Source organism: Athene cunicularia (genome assembly GCF_003259725.1).
Source record: "Athene cunicularia isolate RWA chromosome 1 unlocalized genomic scaffold, athCun1 chr1_part1, whole genome shotgun sequence".
In the NCBI taxonomy this organism is placed as follows: domain Eukaryota; kingdom Metazoa; phylum Chordata; class Aves; order Strigiformes; family Strigidae; genus Athene; species Athene cunicularia.
In genome coordinates, this window is record NW_020799091.1 from 61,461,318 (window position 1) to 61,481,377 (window position 20,060).

At 36.7% G+C, this 20,060-nt stretch overlaps 1 protein-coding gene across 1 annotated transcript in view; it reads left to right on the forward strand.

Moving 5' to 3' along the window:
* MYO16 (myosin XVI) overlaps positions 1–20,060 on the forward strand; it is a 313,979-nt gene that overhangs the window by 229,969 nt on the left and 63,950 nt on the right. Inside the window, exon 27 of the mRNA XM_026845772.1 lies at positions 17,587–17,689. Within this exon, the coding sequence (XP_026701573.1) occupies positions 17,587–17,689 (103 nt within the window). The remainder of the gene's footprint in view (positions 1–17,586; positions 17,690–20,060) is intronic.

The following is a 20,060-nucleotide window of genomic DNA, read 5'->3' on the forward strand; positions in this document are numbered from 1 at the left end:
ATCCAGTCTAAACCTGCCCTGGTGAAACTTGAGGCCATTACCTCTTGTCCTATCGCTTGTTACTTGGTTAAAGAGGCTCATCCCCAGCTCTCTGCAACCTCCTTTCAGGGAGCTGTAGAGGGTGATGAGGTCTCCCCTCAGCCTCCTCTTCTCCAGACTAAACCCCCCCAGTTCCCTCAGCCGCTCCCCGTACGACCTGTGCTCCAGACCCTGCACCAGCTCCGTTGCCCTTCTCTGGACACGCTCGAGTCATTCAATGTCCTTTTTGTAGTGACGGGCCCAAAACTGAACACAGGAATCGAGGTGCGGCCTCACCAGTGCCGAGGACAGGGGTAAGATCCCTTCCCTGTCCCTGCTGGCCACGCTATTGCTGACACAAGCCAGGATGCCATTGGCCTTCTTGGCCCCCTGGGCACACTGCTGGCTCCTGTTCAGCCGGCTGTCAATCAACCCCCCCAGGTCCTTCTCTGACTGGCAGCTCTCCAGCCATTCCTCCCTTATTGAATTCAGAGATTACGAGCTACTTTTTAAAAAAGTTTTCTGAAAAAATATCATTTGTACTGCATCTATATTGCCTCAGTGACTGGACAGGATGGTTTTGGGAACTGGTTAATTAGTTTTGGCAATGTTCTTATAGACTGGATTTGCTTTGTTTGTTCAGGCTAGCTCTGGTCTTGTCCTGCTATTCATTGATTGAAATAAGAAATGATTTTGTCAGATTTCCTTATGTGCTTATAGACCAGAAGATGATAGACTTTCTCACCCTTCTTTTTTCCCTTTTTTTTTTTTTTTTTTTTTTTTTTGTTTCCTTTGGTGTCAAACTGGTATTTCTAGCATTCCAATTCTTGGGAAAATAGGATATTCTCTATTTCTGCAATTATTTTTCCTCCATCATGGCTCTTTTACTTCTTTTGCATGGTTCAGAATGGTCTGTGATTGCCAGCCCTTAGGTGGGCAGCCATGATTGTGCTGGTATGCGTTCAGGCAGACTTTGAGCACAGGCACTGAGCTACTGAGTGCAATGGCTTTCCAAAAACAGCTTCTTGCAGAACAGTCAGGATGCTGCATAAGACTCTAAATCTATTTCTCCAAGCTACTGGTTATTATTCTTCAAGTTTCAAAAGAGAAAAAATGACATCAACTTAAATTTTACTTAGGATACCCCAGTCCCAAACTAATACAAATACCATACAAACAGGTAAAATATAAAATTTCCGTTATGACAAGAAATGATCACAACAGGCCACAGTGATGCTGGTGTATATGTGAGCAGACTCTATTCTGAGCTATCCTGGAACCAAGACGAAAAGGAAAAACAAACAAACAAACAAACAAACAAACAAACTAGGTAGAGTTGGATAGTTAGAGGCTTAGTTAAAACCTCATAATTAAGGAAAGATTATCAGTAGGAGTAAGATCTGAAAGACAGTGAAGGCTTGCTGATTACCTTCGAGTACAGAAATATATACCAACCAGTAGGGTCTCCACTTTCTGTGGTATTTTCACATCTGGAAGGAGCCATCATACTCAGATACTGAGGGATGTCACAGTGAGTAAGGATGATGTTTTGTTTTGTTTTGTTTTGTTTTTCTTAGTAGGGAATGTGTATTTGTTTAATATTATACTGAGGGGGGACAGAAGACTTAGGAAACAAAACACAGGAAAAGTTGAAGGAATTGTTCTTTATTCACTGTAGGAAGCTGTAAACAAGTGAATGCTCTTACCAAGTGCTCTTCCTGGGCTGAAAATGTTTAGCTTCCCCCTGTCTTACCCCAAGGGGCAAAGGCATTACTCCCCATTACTCTGGGGAGAAAGACCTTGACAGCTGCCAACAAGAAAACACAGAGGGATAAAGAAAAATAGACAGTTTCCACCTCTTAGCTCAAGAGATTAATGAAATATGTCTACACCTTCATTTTTTCTGGTATGTTTTATAAGAAATGGAAATATATGTAGCTTTTGCTTTATTCTGTCATGCTCTGCTGTGTGTTTGTGAATGCTACATACTATTAAGAACTCTTGATTTTGATGTGGGTTTTCTCTTTTGAAGAGGGTTTGAGTTATGAAAACTAGCAATTTGACCATGTGGCCACAAAGGGGGAAGAACAGGCCTACACATGTAAAACACAAGATATCCTGATATCTTGATATAGTTGGTAAGTGTGACCCTATGAATTATCACTTCAAGAATGACAGTACTTCGAGGTAGCAAAATATGTCCTCATCTGGGTGCCTGTGAGAAATTTACCCATAACTGTAAGATTTTCACCTTCAGTTTGTCTTGGAGTCCTTCTGATGGACTGTTTCAGTGAATGCATCTGAGTGGTTCATAGCTTGGCTTAGCTCAGCTGCAAAGTGTTTTATAGTAGCGATGCAAGGAAATCTCATTTTTCTAGAGCTGAATGTACTATGCAGTTCTCCCAGGCTTACCTGGCTTGAGAAGTAATGGATATTAATGGTAGATCTGAAAGCACTGTGCAAAATCAAAGAGAATTTGTGGCCCAGATCCCAACTTGAATTTCCAAAAGATAATGAATTGCTACCCTTCTCCACCCTGCCTGTAGTTTTTATGCATTTACTCTTAGGGTGTCTCCTATTGTATAGGCAATGTGTTCAGAGTTAAAAAAATTAATTAATGAAAAAATTGAAAACCTTTTATTTTTGTTTTGCTGGCTAATAAAAAGACAGAATGTTTGAATTAGGGGCCTTTGTAGTAAAGGGATAGAATATTGGAAAACCTAGATATTCTATTATTAATACAGACAGAACCATTGATTTCTTCATTGGATTAATTTGAATAAATTTCTATTAATATCTAATTAGGTATTAATATGACTGATCTCTAACATATATTTATGAGTCACATTTGAACTCTTATGATGGCTAAAGAAAGACAGTAGCTAAGGAAAGGTCATATTTTGCAAGAGCACTTCTTCCTGGGCTACAAAGCTTAATCATTATTTCTGTTGCTGTCTTTTTTGGATTTACTAGTTCTGCTTCTGTATTATCAAAGTAAAACTTGACAACTGCTAGGTGAACCCCTCAATCACCAAAGTTTGTTGATCAGAAGAGAAATTCTGTGGAAACTCTGGTTCTTAAGTGGAAGCCGTGACAGTTACTGTCATTGAATATATAATAAAAATGGGAATTAATAAGGTCAGATGCTATGAAATGCTATAAAAACAGGCAGCACCAGTGTAATTATGAAATGATATATGTGATTTCTGCAGATTTGCCAACTCCAGCTGCAGTGAATTTGCACTGAATTTGCGTGCAGTGTTGGCTCAGTTTCTAAAGCTCTTTGAATAGAGGCAGAAATCAGTTTTAACCTTATCATTAAAATTGAAAGCCTTGAACAACATGCATCCTGGAAAAGTTTACGTATCTACTTTGTATTAATACCTTCAGAATTGTTCTCAGTGACTAGATTTTGAAATTCTAGCTTTGCTTTTAAGTCAAGGCAGTGTCACAAACAATGTTGTGAAGAGTTCAAAGTTTCCAATTTGCAGCCCAAATTGTACACATAGGTAAAGTATCCTGAAAAATCACTTTTTTGGAAGAAAGAAAACAGTAAAATAACCATGGAATTAGGAACTGTTTGCAGGTGGCTGTTTCTTTCCATCATTTATCATTTTGATACCTTATTGAAAATAAGGATAATTCTACCCAAGATATACAAAAAAGCACTTTAGTAGGAATGTAGTAATTTGTTATGGTTTTGGTATTTGGTGCAATGGTAAAAAAGTATGTGTCAGTGTGTGCTCTATTACCAGTGTAGAACAATAGGGCTCAAGAACTCTCGGGTGCACAGAGAGAGCCTGATTGTACAAGCTTAATATCTAGAACCTAATCTCTTTTCATCAATTAATAAAATGGATCCTGGCTGACTTTTGTGTCATTCACCTCACTTGGTGCTCAAGGAAGACATGTAAAAGCCATTTAGAATATAAATTTTTCAAAATAATGATAGTGATCAAGGACCCATCTAGAGTAATGAGGTAAGCTTATATTTCTTGCTCAGTGAAGTACAAGAATACAGCTGTTCAGGAATGTTCAGGTAAAAATAAGGCAGTAAGATGCTCTGTTTCACTCATGCTGAAAAATCTTATTGGTACCATCCTCCTCTACAAACACTCCTGTACAGTTAGTGTTTTGTAAATTGGATTAAATATTAATTCTTCCTCTCTCTTTCTTTAATGTACTTCACCACATTGCTGAACTGTACCCAGTGCTTTGCTCTGCCTGTGGAAGAATTTATGATTTACTGCCTTAAGTATTGAGGTTCACATCACACATACTTCTTTTTTTCTGGGACACTGTTTAGCAATGGAGACTGCAAGGCCCAGTTGCACAGGTTCTGAAATGAGACATCTGTGCTACCCTTCCCTTCCAGTTTGAGGCAAACCTTCGGGGCTGTTGGATAACCTCTGTGAATTAAGTGAACTGATAAGCAAATTGAGCCTTTCACTTAGGTGATGAGAATTGCAAGATTTCTATGAGTAAAACCATGTTGTTCAGAAAGCCCAAGTAATTGTCTGCTAGTGTGTTATTATTTCTCTTTTTTTCTGCACTTTTTGAGTGTTTCTTGGAACTTCATTACTGTCTCTCATGTTTCTAGACTACATTTTCTGGGTTTAACTGTTTAAACTCACTTGTTTTCCATCTTGGAGTTCCCATCCTGCTTTCTGCTGCTGCTAAAGGAACAGCAGAGAAAATTTCATACTGTGAAGGAAAACATAAAGACTGTAGGTAGAGACATCTCTTACAGTGTTTTTGCAAGAAGAGATAAATCAGTAGAATATTATGATTTATTATTTGCAGTTCTTTTTAAAAATAGTTTAAATTGCATCAATCTAATCTTTAGATTTACCTGTGCATATGCAGACATGCATCTTAGATTATAAGCAGTTGTTTGTGCTGTTAAAATGGTGTCAAGTGAAAGTTTGAACTGCCTTATTTTTCTTTTTTGCTTTTGCCTGTTTTTCTTTTTCTATTCCTTCATTCCTTCTTTTTCTTGTTCTTTTTTTTTCCTTTTTCCTCTTCCCCTTCTTCACCTCTTATTCTCCTTCTTCTCACTCCTTTTCATTGGCTAACCTTGTTCTCTTCTCTCAATTAAAAATAATCTCTTAAGATTTTAATGTTTTGAAAACAGAATGTTAAAAAGAGTTAACATTCTGATTAATTTTTGTTTTAAAATAACTTAAAAAGATGGCAAAACATCCATTTTAATAGGAAATATTAGGAAGGAAGATAAGGAACACAATGATAATGTATTCTTATGGTAATCATAGCAGTGACAGTGAAACAAGTATGTTCAAAGCCTGCTCTAATTACAGGTTTTTCTCTGATTTCAGTGTGAAGTTCTTCTTAGATGAAATTCTTCTTAGAAGTTACACTTAACTGCAGATCCTGAAAACTGCAGTTCTACTCAGGGCAGCATTCATTGGTACAGAAATGTTCTAATAGGGGACTTTAGATCAAAAACGTCTTCAGAGCACTTAATTGTTACTAATTCATCTAGACAATTGACTTTGCTTGGAGATCATTCTGAAGAGATTCCTTTTTTCTCAGGAAAGTTTATGTCCATGCTAATATCATTGCTTTATCAAGTAATGTCTATCCTCCTGCAACTGACATGAAGTAATTATTAAGAGCTATTTTAATCTTTTGATCAAATTTGTACTATTAGCTGATGCTGTATTGCACAGATGTGTTGTTTATGTTTGTGAATCTTGTGTGGGACTCATGGGACTCATCATTGCATATCCGAACTCCCATTTGTCCAGAAGCTTTTTGGTCTTTATTTTTTCTTTCTGTCTTTCCTCTCAATTTTTTTTTTCCTCTTCAATGTGGGGAAGTGATGATACTTTATAATATATCATTTGTGAATTAAAAAAGTGTAGCAAACTATTTCCGAGTTACATGAGCAAGTTACGCAGAGAATTAGTGAGAATGATGAACTGAGTAGACTGCAAAGTGACAGGTCATCACACTGGCCCATTTAGCTTTATTGTCTACTATACAATAATATCATCAGTCTTCTCATAGAGCACTGAATTGATATGTGCCATATCTTAAATTCTTGCAAGGAGAGCAAGACATAATCTGACTGGTGTTAAAAAGCAATATTCTATTAAAGTAGATGTAATGATATCATTTTATACCAAATGGCAATCTCGCTGTTATGTAGCTTGTTGCTTCAGACCTAGAGCTGGAAGTGATATTTCTGAATGAGGGTAATAATTTTTGTTTGTCTTTCTTTTAAAATGCAAGAAAAAGTGAGTAAATGAAGTATTTTGAAGTCATCAGTTTTGAGGGCACCTTAAACCCAAATTCAGAAACATGTAATAACTTATTTCCTGTGAAGAATGAAGGTCATCTACAAACTCTAAACCCCTGATTTTCAAAATTACTATGTCTCTGACAGTTTTGATAATCATCATATTCTAGAAAGAAGTGTCATGGGTTAACCCCAGTGGGCAGCTCAGTCCCACACAACCACTCACTCATTTCCTGCCCATTGGGATGGGGAAAAGAATTGAAAGGGCAAAAGTTAGAAAATTCATTGGTGGAGATCAAGACACTTTAATAGGGAAAGCAAAAGCTGTGCATGCAAGCAATGAAAAATAAAGAATTAATTCTTTATTTCATAACAGCGGGAGGGTGTTTAGCCACCTCCAGGAATACAGGACTCCTTCACATGTAATGGTTACCTGGGAAGGCAAATACCATCAGTATTGTTTTCTGGGCATGTTCTGAGTTTTATAATGCAATCTTCATTTGCTAAAGTGTTTATAAATGGGTGTAAACTATTGTGTTATTCCACTGAAGCCAGTTGAATTATTCATCTCTGTCATGTACTTAGGGTTCTGCAGGATCAACGTGAAAAGGGGTCCCTTGAGCACGGAGATGCAATTAGGTAATAAAATAAAGAGCTACAGGGAAATAAAGGTGACATGGTCAGTTTTAAATCTGGTAGTTCCTAACTTCCAAATACTTGTGAAATCTGAATAATCTTCTAGCATTATTTATATTACATTTAGTATAAAGTGTATAAAACTCAGTGGAGCATCTTACAGGGAGTTTATTATTTTGTGCAATAGAGAATGTCCTAGCTTTTAGGCTATTCCAAAGAGAATCTCAGATTATTGTTCTCCCTCTACTACTAGGGGTATGCAAGGCATTTTCCTGCCCTATTTTCTTTTGCCTTTTTCTTTTTCCTGGCTATGTTCATTTTCTTAGGCAATGATAAATCTGTTACACACACACACACAGACATAATTCTGGCTGAAATGTTTCTGCAGTTCCAGTGGGTTGCTTTATATTTTATTTTATTTTATTTTATTTTATTTTATTTTATTTTATTTTATTTTATTTTATTTTATTTTATTTTATTTTATTTTATTTTTTAGGAAGGTTCTGTGAAATTTTAAAATGTTTATTTAATTTCCAGAGTTAAGTGCCACCCTTGGTACCTCTGGATTGACATTCGGTTTCTACTAGCATTTGACATTTCTTGTCCCTCAGAGTTAATTAAACATTTATTAAATCACTAAATAACACTGTTACTGTATGATATCGTCATAATATCTATGCAGAGTTTACATCTGTGAGTTTAAAAGCTTGTGCTGTTTCTAAACATGGAAAAATGTTCCCACAGAGCACTAAAATACCTGCCACAGTATTGGATTCCATCTAAAAGCCTGGATTATAAAAAGAGATAAAATTATGTTTGTGTACAAATAGGAATATTGAAAGTTCTTGACCCATATCTCACAAGCTGACTGAATTCTGTGTGCCTATAACAAGCAGCTAATAACATTAAATTATCTCAGAACCTTGATGTTTCAACAAAAATAATTATTGAGTACTTCATAATTTGCTGACATCACATAATGACAAAGATAATGGACGTAGATTTATATATGGTAGTAAGAAGTTCTGTTAAATGCATGCCATAGAAATAAACCTGTTAAAAGAAAATATTATGAACTGCTAATATCTTCACTAATCCTTATACATCTAAACCCTTTTAGGAAAATGCATGTTAGACTAATAGACCTCTTAAATTAATACAAACAGCCTATCTTTAAAATAAACATTTTAAAGAAGTAAGTATGCAACACATTAGTTTATGCTAATGGCACTATGCAGGAACTTTGAATTATCTAATTAAGGTGCAAATTGTCACATGGCTAGATTTAAAATAATTCCTTTGTATTCATTGATTAATTAAATATAACTGTGTGCTTTCAGTGCCTAGAAAAATATAATGAGTTGGTTCTGACTATTTTTTATTCTGCTTATAGGACTTGTATGAATGTAGTCCAGCCTGCCCCACACTCAAAACCAACTGTGCCTCTCCTGCTGTTTTTTCCTTCTGTGGTTCTGCAGCTGTTAAATTCTTTCCACTCAACTCAGACATTTATGGCACCCTTTTTCTCCTTATCCACATCTTAATATTCTTTGCAACCATTTAATCTTCAGCAGAAGAACCTGGAATGAGACTTTCTAAAGCTAGATTTCCTAGTCAGACTGAATAATAGTAGGCAGTTAATACTGGTGGCATCTGAGAGCAAACAGAAAATCCTATGCAAGCGTGCATGTAAAATCCTTTTACATACCTTAATCACTTGATCTTACTTTGCTTTTTTTCTTAGACCAACATTTAACATCATCAGTTTTAGCAGAATTACTCCTGCTCTACTCCACAGTAAATGAGAGCAGAATCTGGTCCAGTATGCCAATGGAACAGCTTTAGTCCATCTTGAAAAATGTTGCTTGTGTACATTTTTTCTAACCATTACAGAATTCAGAGCCAGGAGAATCCCTATTACCCAGACTGATACTACCCACAGGATTCAGAGGGCACAAGGGAAGCTCCCACAGAAGAGCATAGAGATAGGGATGATCTTCCAGAGAGGCTATTTAACTGTATGGTTTAAAAAGGTCCTAAAATACATCCCCATATTCACAATGAACCTTGTCTGAGCTACTAGGGAGCACTGTGGGAAGGATGTTATATATTTCCATTACTCTTTGGCTGAGTCAAGGTTGCACAGAAGAGAAAAAACAAAAGCAAGGAAGAAATAAAGCATAATCTAGGTGGAACATCAAATTCAATCCTAATTCCCGTTAATGTCAAATTTTACATTTTCCTCTGGTTTTGCTATCTCTTCTGCACTATATGTGTATCTTGGTATATTTCCAAATGAGCTGGGAAGTGCTTTCTTGACAAACAATGAGCCAATGAAGTAGCAACCCCTCCAGGAGACCAAGTGGGAAAGTGTATAAGCCCACTTTGGTATTTCAACTCAGTATCACATCACATTTTTGAAAAGGCCTTGTGTATTTTTCAGAATAAGTTATAAGTCACTTTGCTTTTACACAACCTGTTTTCAGTTATTTCAGGCATGTGATTCCAGGGTTACAATCACTGGGACAGGAGCTGGGCCTAAGCATGTGCTTCTCTGACTGCCATTTCAAAGTCTTCTAATTTCACCCCCTTGTAGGATCATGCCCACCACTGTGCCTACAGATCTGTAGACCAGAAGACAGGACTTTGTCCTGTGCCCCTTGAAGGCTGACTTTCTATCTTGACCTACTCAAACTTGGCCTGTTGGTAAGGTCCAGCACCACATTTCCTGGAGATCAAGTGCATAATACTGTGATAATCACCAAAACTCTTGCTTTGTAGTGTGATTTTTTTAAAAAAAAGGATTCATAAGGTATCTTCTAATTTCCTGTAGTCTGAGTAGTGAGATGTGGCTTCAGACTCGCAGAGAAGCTTTTTTCTCTGTGGTGGGAAAGGGCAAAAATTTACCCATCTGTTCCATCACCTTTTGACTCCTGCTCCCAGGCATTACTTTAATCTGGTTTCTGTTAATAAAAAATTAAAAAAAAAAAAAAAATCACACAAAAAAAACCCACCAAAACCAAACAAAAACAAAAAAAAACCACACGGTACCTTTTGATTTTCTGTGATTTCAGACCTTTTAGTTTTGCAGAACTTTAAATTCAATACCCTGTTTTCACATGGCTACATCTGTGGAGAGGGGAAACTAGCTTCATTACACACCAGTTTTACATCATCGCTGTGTTATATAAAACCAAATTAGCAGGTTGATAAAGTGAATTAAATTTGTTCTACAGTCCATATATTCTGTGTACGGTGAAGCATTTTACTGCTCTGTGTGCATGTTTGTGGAGTGCCCAAGCATGAAGAGGCAGTTAGCTATGGAGAAGGCCTACCTGTCAAGAGGTAAGTACAAACATTTACAGAGTTAGAGACAAATGTTCATGCGATAGGGCTGCTTGTCTGATTGATGCTAACATATTTCTAATATGTTATTTTTAGCGTTATCTTAAATAAATATATTTTTACATTCTTTATCAAGGGAATGAGAACATCAGCTTCAAGTAAGATGATGCAAAACCGTTGTAATGCAAATCTTTAGCAGATGTTGTGAATTCATTTTTTATTTGCATAGCTGAATTCACTAATCCCAAGAGCTGAACTATAATTTATATTCTATTTATTATTCTGCTGCCACATTGTCTGAGATGAGGAAGCCCCTGCTTAATTACATGAAGTATATGAATAAATATTCTAGGATTAAGACACACATATCTTTGTTATTTCTTCCCTCCAGAAACTGAAATTCAGATGTCTAGAAAAGATTAAGGGTGACAAAACCTAATGCAAAAGCATAAAATTTAGGAAAGAAAAAAAAAATCCTTCCAAGTCATTTGTCTGTCACCCTTCACAAAGTAGTATCTTTATCTGAGAAATTTATTTTACTTTTTATTCAGTCTAAGTTAAAATATTCCAAATGACCACTTCTTACGCAAGGGAATTCTGATCCAGTGGATTTCATAGCCCTCATCCTCCCTCAAAAGTCTGTACTGAACTCCACATGGGGCCAGTGGCTGACCCACATGCAGGTCACTGTAAAATTTTTCTCTGGTCTTTTCTGAGTCTTTTACACTTTTATTTCTTAATCCTTAACGTTGCTCTTTTTTTATCCCAGTTACATACCATTATGTCACTCTCAGTATATTTTCCTTTTTCCATAGACATTTTTCCATAGACATACTATGTATATGCCTATACCTCTTTAAATATGAAGTGAATTTTTAATTGTTGAAGTAGAAAATCAGAATGTTTCACCAGTTGAAAAGCTAGCTTCCAGCAGCATATACAAAGTCATTATGGTAAAACTATGGTACCTGGTCAGTTTGCTGTAAGGTCACTTTTAGCATTATCACTTTCCAGGTTTCTATCTGTCACCAAATGTCTGTGTTCCAGATGATTAACTAAGAGAGAGTAAAATTGTTTGCAGCTTTTCCAGAATGACCCTAATTTTATTTTTTTTTTTCTCCATGAATTCCTATTGGTCTGCAGGTCTAGCCATTTAGTCCTGTGTTGCTTGATTATCAGTCAAGTTACTTAGCACTGGTATGATAGGCACATAGTCTAAAGTTTTGTATATACTTCATTGTTTCAAATCTATCAGGCAAATTGCACTTCATGTTCACCTCTACACCAATGTGAATTATTTCTGTAAGTCTATATGAAGCGGCCTCAGTGTAACATGTATTTCATATAAAGGTGAATCTTACAGTCTTCTTATATTATACTTTTGTAGTCCTATAAAAGAATCATAAAATGCAGTGTATTTGTCTGATGTAATCTGTTATTTATAAAGGCAGCTTTTTCTTCTCCACATCCAAAGATTTATTCTATCCAAAATTTTGAATACATGCTTTGGTTGTTAATATTTATGCTCTATAATGAGAAATTTATGTCATATATATTGTACAGGGATTGGCAGAATCACTTTTCTTTTCTTGGAAACTATAATAATCTATTTCCCCTTTTCTAATTATCTGGAATTTCCCATGTTCCTCATATTTCAAAAATAATTAGGTTATTCCTTCAAGAAAAAAAAAGAATATAACACAGGGAAGTGGAACGAGTATGTATCATTTATATACATATAACATCAATCAGAATTCCATCCTGTTTGCTGCTGACTGCTTTTATAAGGTTTCTATTACTTGAAAAATTTCCGGACATGCTTTTTTATTCTTTTTTTAAAAAATAGGTTTCTTTCTTCAGTTGATAGGTCCTCTAGATATTACAGCTCTCACTTGAGAGATTTTTCAAATACAAACCATGCCTAACCCACTCTCCCCATCCTCCCCAAATCCAAACAAACAAAACTAAAGATCCCGAGTTATGAGCACATAGCGACAAGTTTTGCAAACAAAGTCCATCTCTTTCACATACTTCACAGACATAATAATACATCAATCTGTTACTGGTTGTCAAAGGAAGAAAAGAGGAAGTTTAGAAAGGGAAAAAAGAATTTAGCAAGAATTGTGCAAGACAGCACAACCTGGTTTTACTCCTTTGTGATGACAATTTTTAAATTTCTTCTAGCAGAAATACAAGATACAAGTTAATTTTGATTGCTGCCTTTTATTCACTACCATTTGAATAGACCTCACTAAATCATGCCATTTTACCCTGGCAAACAGAATACACTGTAGTAAACAAAAGAAAAAGAAAATGAAACTGCAACATAATGAATTACAATGGCAGGGCTGATTATTTTTCCATGCATAAACTGTGTTTGAATATTTAAAGCTTAAAATGACATTACTTAGCACTCCTATAAAGCAATTACATGCCAGCTATACATCATTTTTATTTTTTAAATTAACAAGACTATGGAAAGAAGGAGTTGCTTTCAGGAAATATTTGAGTTCTGATGTTGGAAGCTGTCCTCTTCCTGAGAAGGCTGGACTGCAATCAGTAGCTACCTCTGTCATTTTTGGTCTTTCTTATCTAGGTGAGAGAGGCACCTGAAAAAAAGAAAAGCAGAAAAACAGACAAACAAAAAAAGTAGTTCTGAGGCTTCAGCTCAGAAACATCTATGTGGTTTAAGCTGTTGGTTTGGAGCTGCTTGGTTTTGTGCCCTTTGTACTTTCTGTGTTGTTTCCTTTAGTATCTTCTATCGTGTTGATGTGCTATTGAAATTGAGTGTGTGGTGTTTATTCCAATGCTTGGAGATTTGCTGTGCATACAAAACTGGGAGTACAGCCCTACAGACTATTTGTGCACACACCGTGTAAATCAAATAGCATGCTGAGCCTTAGAATATTAGTGTGGGTTACTGTGCCATAACCCAAACTGGAGAATATTCTGTCTCAGAGAAAAACAGCCTGCTGGATCTTGTCAGCTGTGCACTTAGGGAAGTGAGTGAGAAGATGATCAGATAACATGCTTATCTATGAAGACCCAAGAGAACTTAGTTTTTCATATTCACAAGTTACCTTAAGATATTGGCAGGAGTATCTAGTCCAAATAAACAAAAAATCTCCCTGATAAAGAGCATCGAGAAGCAAAGGAAAAGAGGTCAGAGCACAGCTTCTGCAACACCAGAGGATCCTGGCCAGTCTGTACATGTTCATAGTGCTAGTCTGTCTAGACAAAAGGTCTTCTGTTTAGGTGTGTTAAAATGACAAGTTAGGACAAGGACAGTGCTAAGGAAAGCTGGGGAAAACAGAGCTTCTCTCACACTAATTTCCTGTGGAGGGGTGTTGGGGAGAGCCCCCCTGATGGTAGTGTTCCCTGTCTCAACTTGTAACTGGAAGAAGTCTTGCATTTATTTCCTAATCAACACTACACTAGTCTTGACATGGCAGTGGAGGGGTATTGGTTCAATTTAATTCTAAATCACCCGGTTTTGTATTTTGGTTTGGATGCCTTACTGAATAAGTTGCTGTGGCTAGGCCATGAAATACTGGTTTTCATCATCTTTTTGACTTGGCTAGGAGAGAGATTCACTTTGTCTCATATTAGATGTCTATGCTAGAGTCAAGAGCATAGACTATCTTTATACTCAATGGGAAGAAAAGGGGGATCTTACCGTGCACAATTCATCTGACCCATTTTAAACATCAGTATTACAATAAGGTATGTAACACCTGAATTGTGTCTTCTACTGACTCTTAAGAAAGTCTAGACAACTAACTCATTAATCCATGTTTAGCTGAAGTGTACTTCCTGATTAAAGACATTTTTTAGCAAGGTAGCACTGAGTTTGCTCACTGGATTCCTTAGGATCCTCTCTAAAGCCTTACAAATATATAAAAAAAGCATTATTTACTTGGGGCAAAATATATGACCTGTCAGTGAGAAGCAGCCTGGTATTTAATTGGGTGTGTTCATTCACTTCAAAGTGAACTAAGGCTGCAGGGGTAGGGGAAGAATTCCCTGGTAAGGGAGAGTTTTAAAGAATATCCAGATTACATTTCCCCAGAAGCAAGCCCTGTTGTTTGCAAGTAACTCAACTTTACCTATATAAACCTGCACCATAAATGCAGTATTTTTTATTACTATTTTCTGTGATACAATATATTTGAAAAATAATAAGTTCATTTGCTATTCTTGAGACAATGAAAAGGTTAAATTGAAGAGGACGTTAAATTATTGTGTCTACATGGTAACACAAGCTCAGATCACAGTGGAAAGTAATCTGATACACTAAAGATATGTCATTATGCATTTTGATAATAATGACTCACATATATGTTTTCATTTCTTTATATCTTAGTTTATTGTCAACTTTGTTTTGCTTTCTATTTAACATAGGTTTTTACTGAGGGTAATAGAAAGTTTAAAATAAAATTTAAAAAATCCCTGAGGCAAAGCTATAGTGTTTGGTTATCTTCCTGAAAGGAAAAAAAAATAATGAAGAAAGTTGAAATATTTTAACTAATTTAAAATTAAGTACAAAAAAATCAAATAACTTACAATTAGACCACCTCTTCTGTCCAGGACAAATTTGGGCTGCCACCAACAGGTGTGGTCTGCTCATTCCCACTTACCCATTCCCATCTTTTCCCTGGTGTTAACACTGGTATTTGCACAGCTGGGCTGAGAATCAAATCAGGGAACAATTCTGACTGAAAAACAGCTACAGATTTGGTGTTGGTTTTGTTTAAGCAGCCTTATACAAGATAAAAATTATTGACCTGAGATAACAGATGATGACACTAGGCCTAAAGGTGCTTAGATAGCCAGTATATTTCAACAAGATAGATAGGAGGAAAAAGGAAGTTCTGTTAGTTACTCTGCAGATGAGTAAGTCAATCAGACAAGTAGACCTAAATGTGAAATTCCTCTCAGCCACCCAGAATGCGAGCATCCAGCCTGAGCTTCTCTTTCTGGGTCCATCTATGGTCAGTAGAGAAAGGAACCTCCAGAGGGCAACCTCTTCTCATTTTAACAAAAATCTAGGATGCACAGAACAAGTCACAAGTCTTTCACCAGAAAGAAATACCTATCTTCACAGACTGTCTTGACAACCATGTGACTAACTCAAGTTAGGAGTGTAGCTTTTCAGTGTCTAGCATAGGGAAAGGTAGATCATCTTCCACATGACTTGCTGTGTTCACAGAGGAAGTTTGTGGCAGAATTAAATTTCTATAGTTAGCTCTTCCTCTGCTACCACAACCATTAACCCGTCCTCTTTCTCTAAGACAGAGCTTGCTTTAATGGATAGAAGGGAATTATGAACTCTGATTAGACTTCCAGGATAATATGGTGGAATTTCAGAAACTTTTAAAGCTGGGGAAAAACAGTGGATCAATTTTGTCTGGCCTCCTGTATAATGCAGGTTGTAAAGAATGTTTGGTTATCCATGTTTTGAGTCCTGTGATTTTCATGGATCTAAGTAAATCTGATCCAAACTTAAAATTTCAGCATTTTAAATTTTAATTTGGCTCTGTTTCAGGAACAAAGTACATTTCTTTGGCTTTCTGCTGTGAGTGAGTTTCAGGCTGACCACTCTCACAGTTACTTCATGCATTGTGAGTCAATGCTGAATCATCTTTGTTTTAGTCAGCAGTTGCTAAGCTTTCCAGCAGTTGTCTCTCTAACACCTCTGATGCTCCATGATTTCTAAGAATCCAGTTGATACAAGTATGGGAATTAGGTGGTCCCAGCCTTAATAGCAGTTCATGAAACAGATGTCTTTGTGACCATACAGCTAGTTGAGCTGTTGGGAAAGTAGAGCCACTGTTTTCTACTGCTAATCTGGAGTGTTAACCTAAGAGAATCTCTGGTGAAATTTTGGCCCCCTCCAACCAACATTCCTCCAAACAGTTCCTGGGCACAATTTGGAAATTAAGACAGTCTAGTGACCAGTCCCAGAAAACAACTTAGATCTGGCCACACTCCGTTGGAATGTGACAAAGTTCAATAGAACATAGCAGAATACTTAGGCTGGGGTTTTGCTGGATGGTTTCTATGCCAGAGAAATAATCCCTCTCACATTTCATTTTCTAGTGTAGACTTAGCCATGGAGTCCTGAGCAGGACTGCTACCAGACCAGAGAACATTTTCAGACTGCAGGATCTGAGATACCCAAGGATCTGTACAGCTCCAGGAAACTAGAAGTGTAGGTGAAATTTGACCTTAAAGCAGTTTGCCTGCAGATGTTGTTCCAGAGTTCCTACAGGTCCTGGGACCATCGATGTCCCTGGAGTCATTCCTGCCCTACAGCTTTGTCTGACATGGTCTGTGTGCGTGGTCCCAGGACAGCACAGTTTTGGGATGGACCAGAGCTGTAGGTGAATTCAGCTGCTAAGGAATGAAATAAATAAAATGTCAGGAAACATAGCATGCAAATTTCAAAACTTACCTATTTCATTGGGAATTTAATCAGAAGTGACACATTTGCAAAATCTTTCCTTTTCAAAAGCTTTTTTTCATAATGAAAAAGCATTCCAGCTCATTACATTCAGTCAGATCTAGGCTGAGAAATACCTTCAAGAAAGTATAGTAATAATATGAAGCATCAAGATGTATAAAATTTATCAGTTTCTTTAGTAATATGTTATAATAAGGCCAAGTTAAAATTTGAATTTTATACTTTATTTGACTTTGTATGACTTACGATTCCTACATTAGTTCTTTTATCTGGTACATCAAAGAACCCTTTAATAGCTAGCATTTTCTGTCTTTGAAGGTACTCGATGCTGTAATCATCTCCTCTTGATCTTCTTTCCAATAGTGTAAACTGATCAAATTCTTTAAAGTCTCTTTGCTGTAAGACTTTTTGTTCAAATTGAAGAAAAAATTAATTCAGACTGATGGAAAACTTTTCTATCAATGTCACTTTCTTATGAATTACTCCTTAATAGGCATATGTCATATGACATACTTAAAAAATATTTTCCTCCTTTCAGTGACAAAATTCAGCACCAGTGAAATCGGTTGGTGAGGCTTTGCATTCTTTTTGCATTGATTTTTAGTGAGGCATTTAAAGAACTGTCAGGAAGCAAATCTGTGTTTTAGGCATCACTTGTCCCACACTGTTATTAACCAAGGTCATGTCTAATAATATACAAGATTTATAGTGATTTGTCCTCTTGTTTTCTTCACCCTTAGCAGAATCCTAAGCTTCCGGTTCTGATATCAAAGGTTTGAGAGTCAAAGGAAAACTAAACATTTCTGCAAAGATGTCAACCATGTGAACATTAGAGTAACTCTGCTTCTGCTGATTTTTCTAGGTATAAAGATTTGGCTGATACAGCAGCAGGAGAGAAGAAGAATTTGTCTGCCAAGGAACGATGTCGTCTTGTTCTTCAGCAGTGTAAATTACAAGGCTGGCAGGTTTGTGATCTACAAAGCAATTAAAATATCATTCTTTAAACAAGCTAGCTGAGTCATTTCCATTGTGGCAAGCCACCAGATCCTTTGCAGCAGTATATTCTTTTGACATTTTATATATACTTTGGGATAGAATCAAACTGATTTTCTGAGTTTTCTAGCATATGAGTAGCTGTGATCATTGTGTCAAGAAAATCAGTGTAGGGAAGGAAAAGTTTTCAATTAAGCATGTACACTGTGTAAATTTGCATCCAGGTTTTTAAAGGTATCTGGTGTACACATTTTAGTGCTTGAATGGTTTCTGAATTTCAAAAAAGCCCTGCACATTTTCTTTATGTAAAATCCTATACTAAATGCTATATTGTCATAGTAGGGGGAGACCCAAAACAGCTACTTAGGACTTCCTATCTAGTCAATGCCTTTGCAGGTGCCAGTGTGGAACCAGAGATAGACCAAAGTACCTAGTGTTATGGTACTTCAAGTAAAGTTAAAAAAAAAAGCCAGACATTGAACTGTCAACTTCCTATCCCATCTCCTTACCTTATTAGTATCCTGGTTAATCCTCACCAGCATGAGGATTGCAATGTGGTTGTCTCATTTGTTCAGAGTACTCAGTCATCTCCTTTGGGTAGCTTTGTAATTGAGCAGGACTGATTTCTTTAACATAAGCAATTTCTAAAGAAAATGGGGTTTCGTTGCACACTGTATAAGCTATTGTACAGAAAGAAAACTTCTGTGACTTAATGTGTAGGGCATTCTCCCAGGTGGTGTAAGCTTCAATTTCAGGTCTTTTCCCAGCCTAGGAGGACTGAAATCTATTCCACAAGACAGTATCCAGACCAGTTTCAGGGACAGGTATTAAGTTCAGGGACTAGACAGTGGTTAGGAAACTCCTCTAGGTTTCTTTGGGAATATTAGTTTAAAGGATGGGATTAACATAGGTCTTCTAATTCATGTATGACCTCTAAGCATTAAGATGCCCAGAAAAATTTTCTGCAACTGTTTATGAACGACTACGTTGGACTTCTTGCTATGAGTGTTTCTCAGTGGCCCAGATTCCCTAGCTGTAGGCCCCACAATAGGTTGTGAGAACACATGCATAACTGCCTTCACTTGGACACTTAAGATTTTTCTTTGGTGAAAATACTGGTTTAAGTCCCTTTTCAGTCACTAAAGTAAGTAACAGGCATGTATAGTCCCACTCCTTCAATACCAAAGAGCCAAAAGATGGACCCTGAAAAAGATAACAGTATTAAAATAATTTGCTTTCTCTACTCAGGTTTCTTAAGTCAGCTCTGAGGTATATTCTGCATCCTTGCCACAAGTATCCCTATAAAAAAAACATCATTAATATCTAGAAGCTGTACCTTCACTTACAAGTGCCTGGAGCTGAGAGTACCACTAACCTTCAGAATTTATGTGGGACTACAAGCCTGACATTGGGCAAAAGCTGTTTAACAGTAATTGCATATTGTGCTCCAGTCACGAAACACAGAGCAGAATGCCTATGGAGTTTATTTTCCCAGCAGCCAGTAACAGTATTAGAGCACGAAAAAAAGCAATTGGCTGTCAGTGAAAGCCTACAACTCAAGACTAGTGGTTCTGAAGTGATTGGCATTTGAAAACAAGCCTGAAACCTTGAAAGACAAAAATGTAAAAAGGAAATTGCAAAACAGAATCCCTCTATCATGCAGAGGACTGAAGCTTGTGATCTCAAATAGATTTTAGAGGTTCTGACTCCAGAATCTCATTAACACCAGGAGAAGTCAGGTGTGCAAAACTACAGCAGTGCATAATGCATTGTCCTTCAAAACAGAAAGAAACAAAACTCTTAAGAAATGCTGATAAGCTAAATGGAATAGGAAGGTTTGGGAGTGAGAGTTATATCATTGTCACTCAGTGACTAAGAAGCACATGGCAACAGACAAAGCTGAAAGGAACAAGGTCTGAAAAAACGAGTGACCTTCTCCTTACACCTTTTCAAGACACAGAGAGCTATGACAAACAAATAGAAAGATGATAATCATGGAAGAAAAATCTAGGAGAAAATTCACTCTAAGTCAAGAAAATTTCTTACAGAGAAATGCCCACTGAATACAAGCTTGACACCAACGTTTTGTATAGGTGATACAAAACCATATACACAACTATCAGCAGTAATGACTAATGTATGTGTCACATAATCTCTTTCAATTATCTTTTTGATTCATTTGACTGATCATGAAAGTTGAACTTTAAATAACAATCTAAATGAGGAAGCTTATACAATCTGCAGTTGTCATGGGTGCCCTCCTCTATGCTTTTACAGCAGAGGACTGAAAAGAGAAGAAAAAAATATTAAAAGGGAGAAGGAGGGAGAAGAAACTGAAGGGAA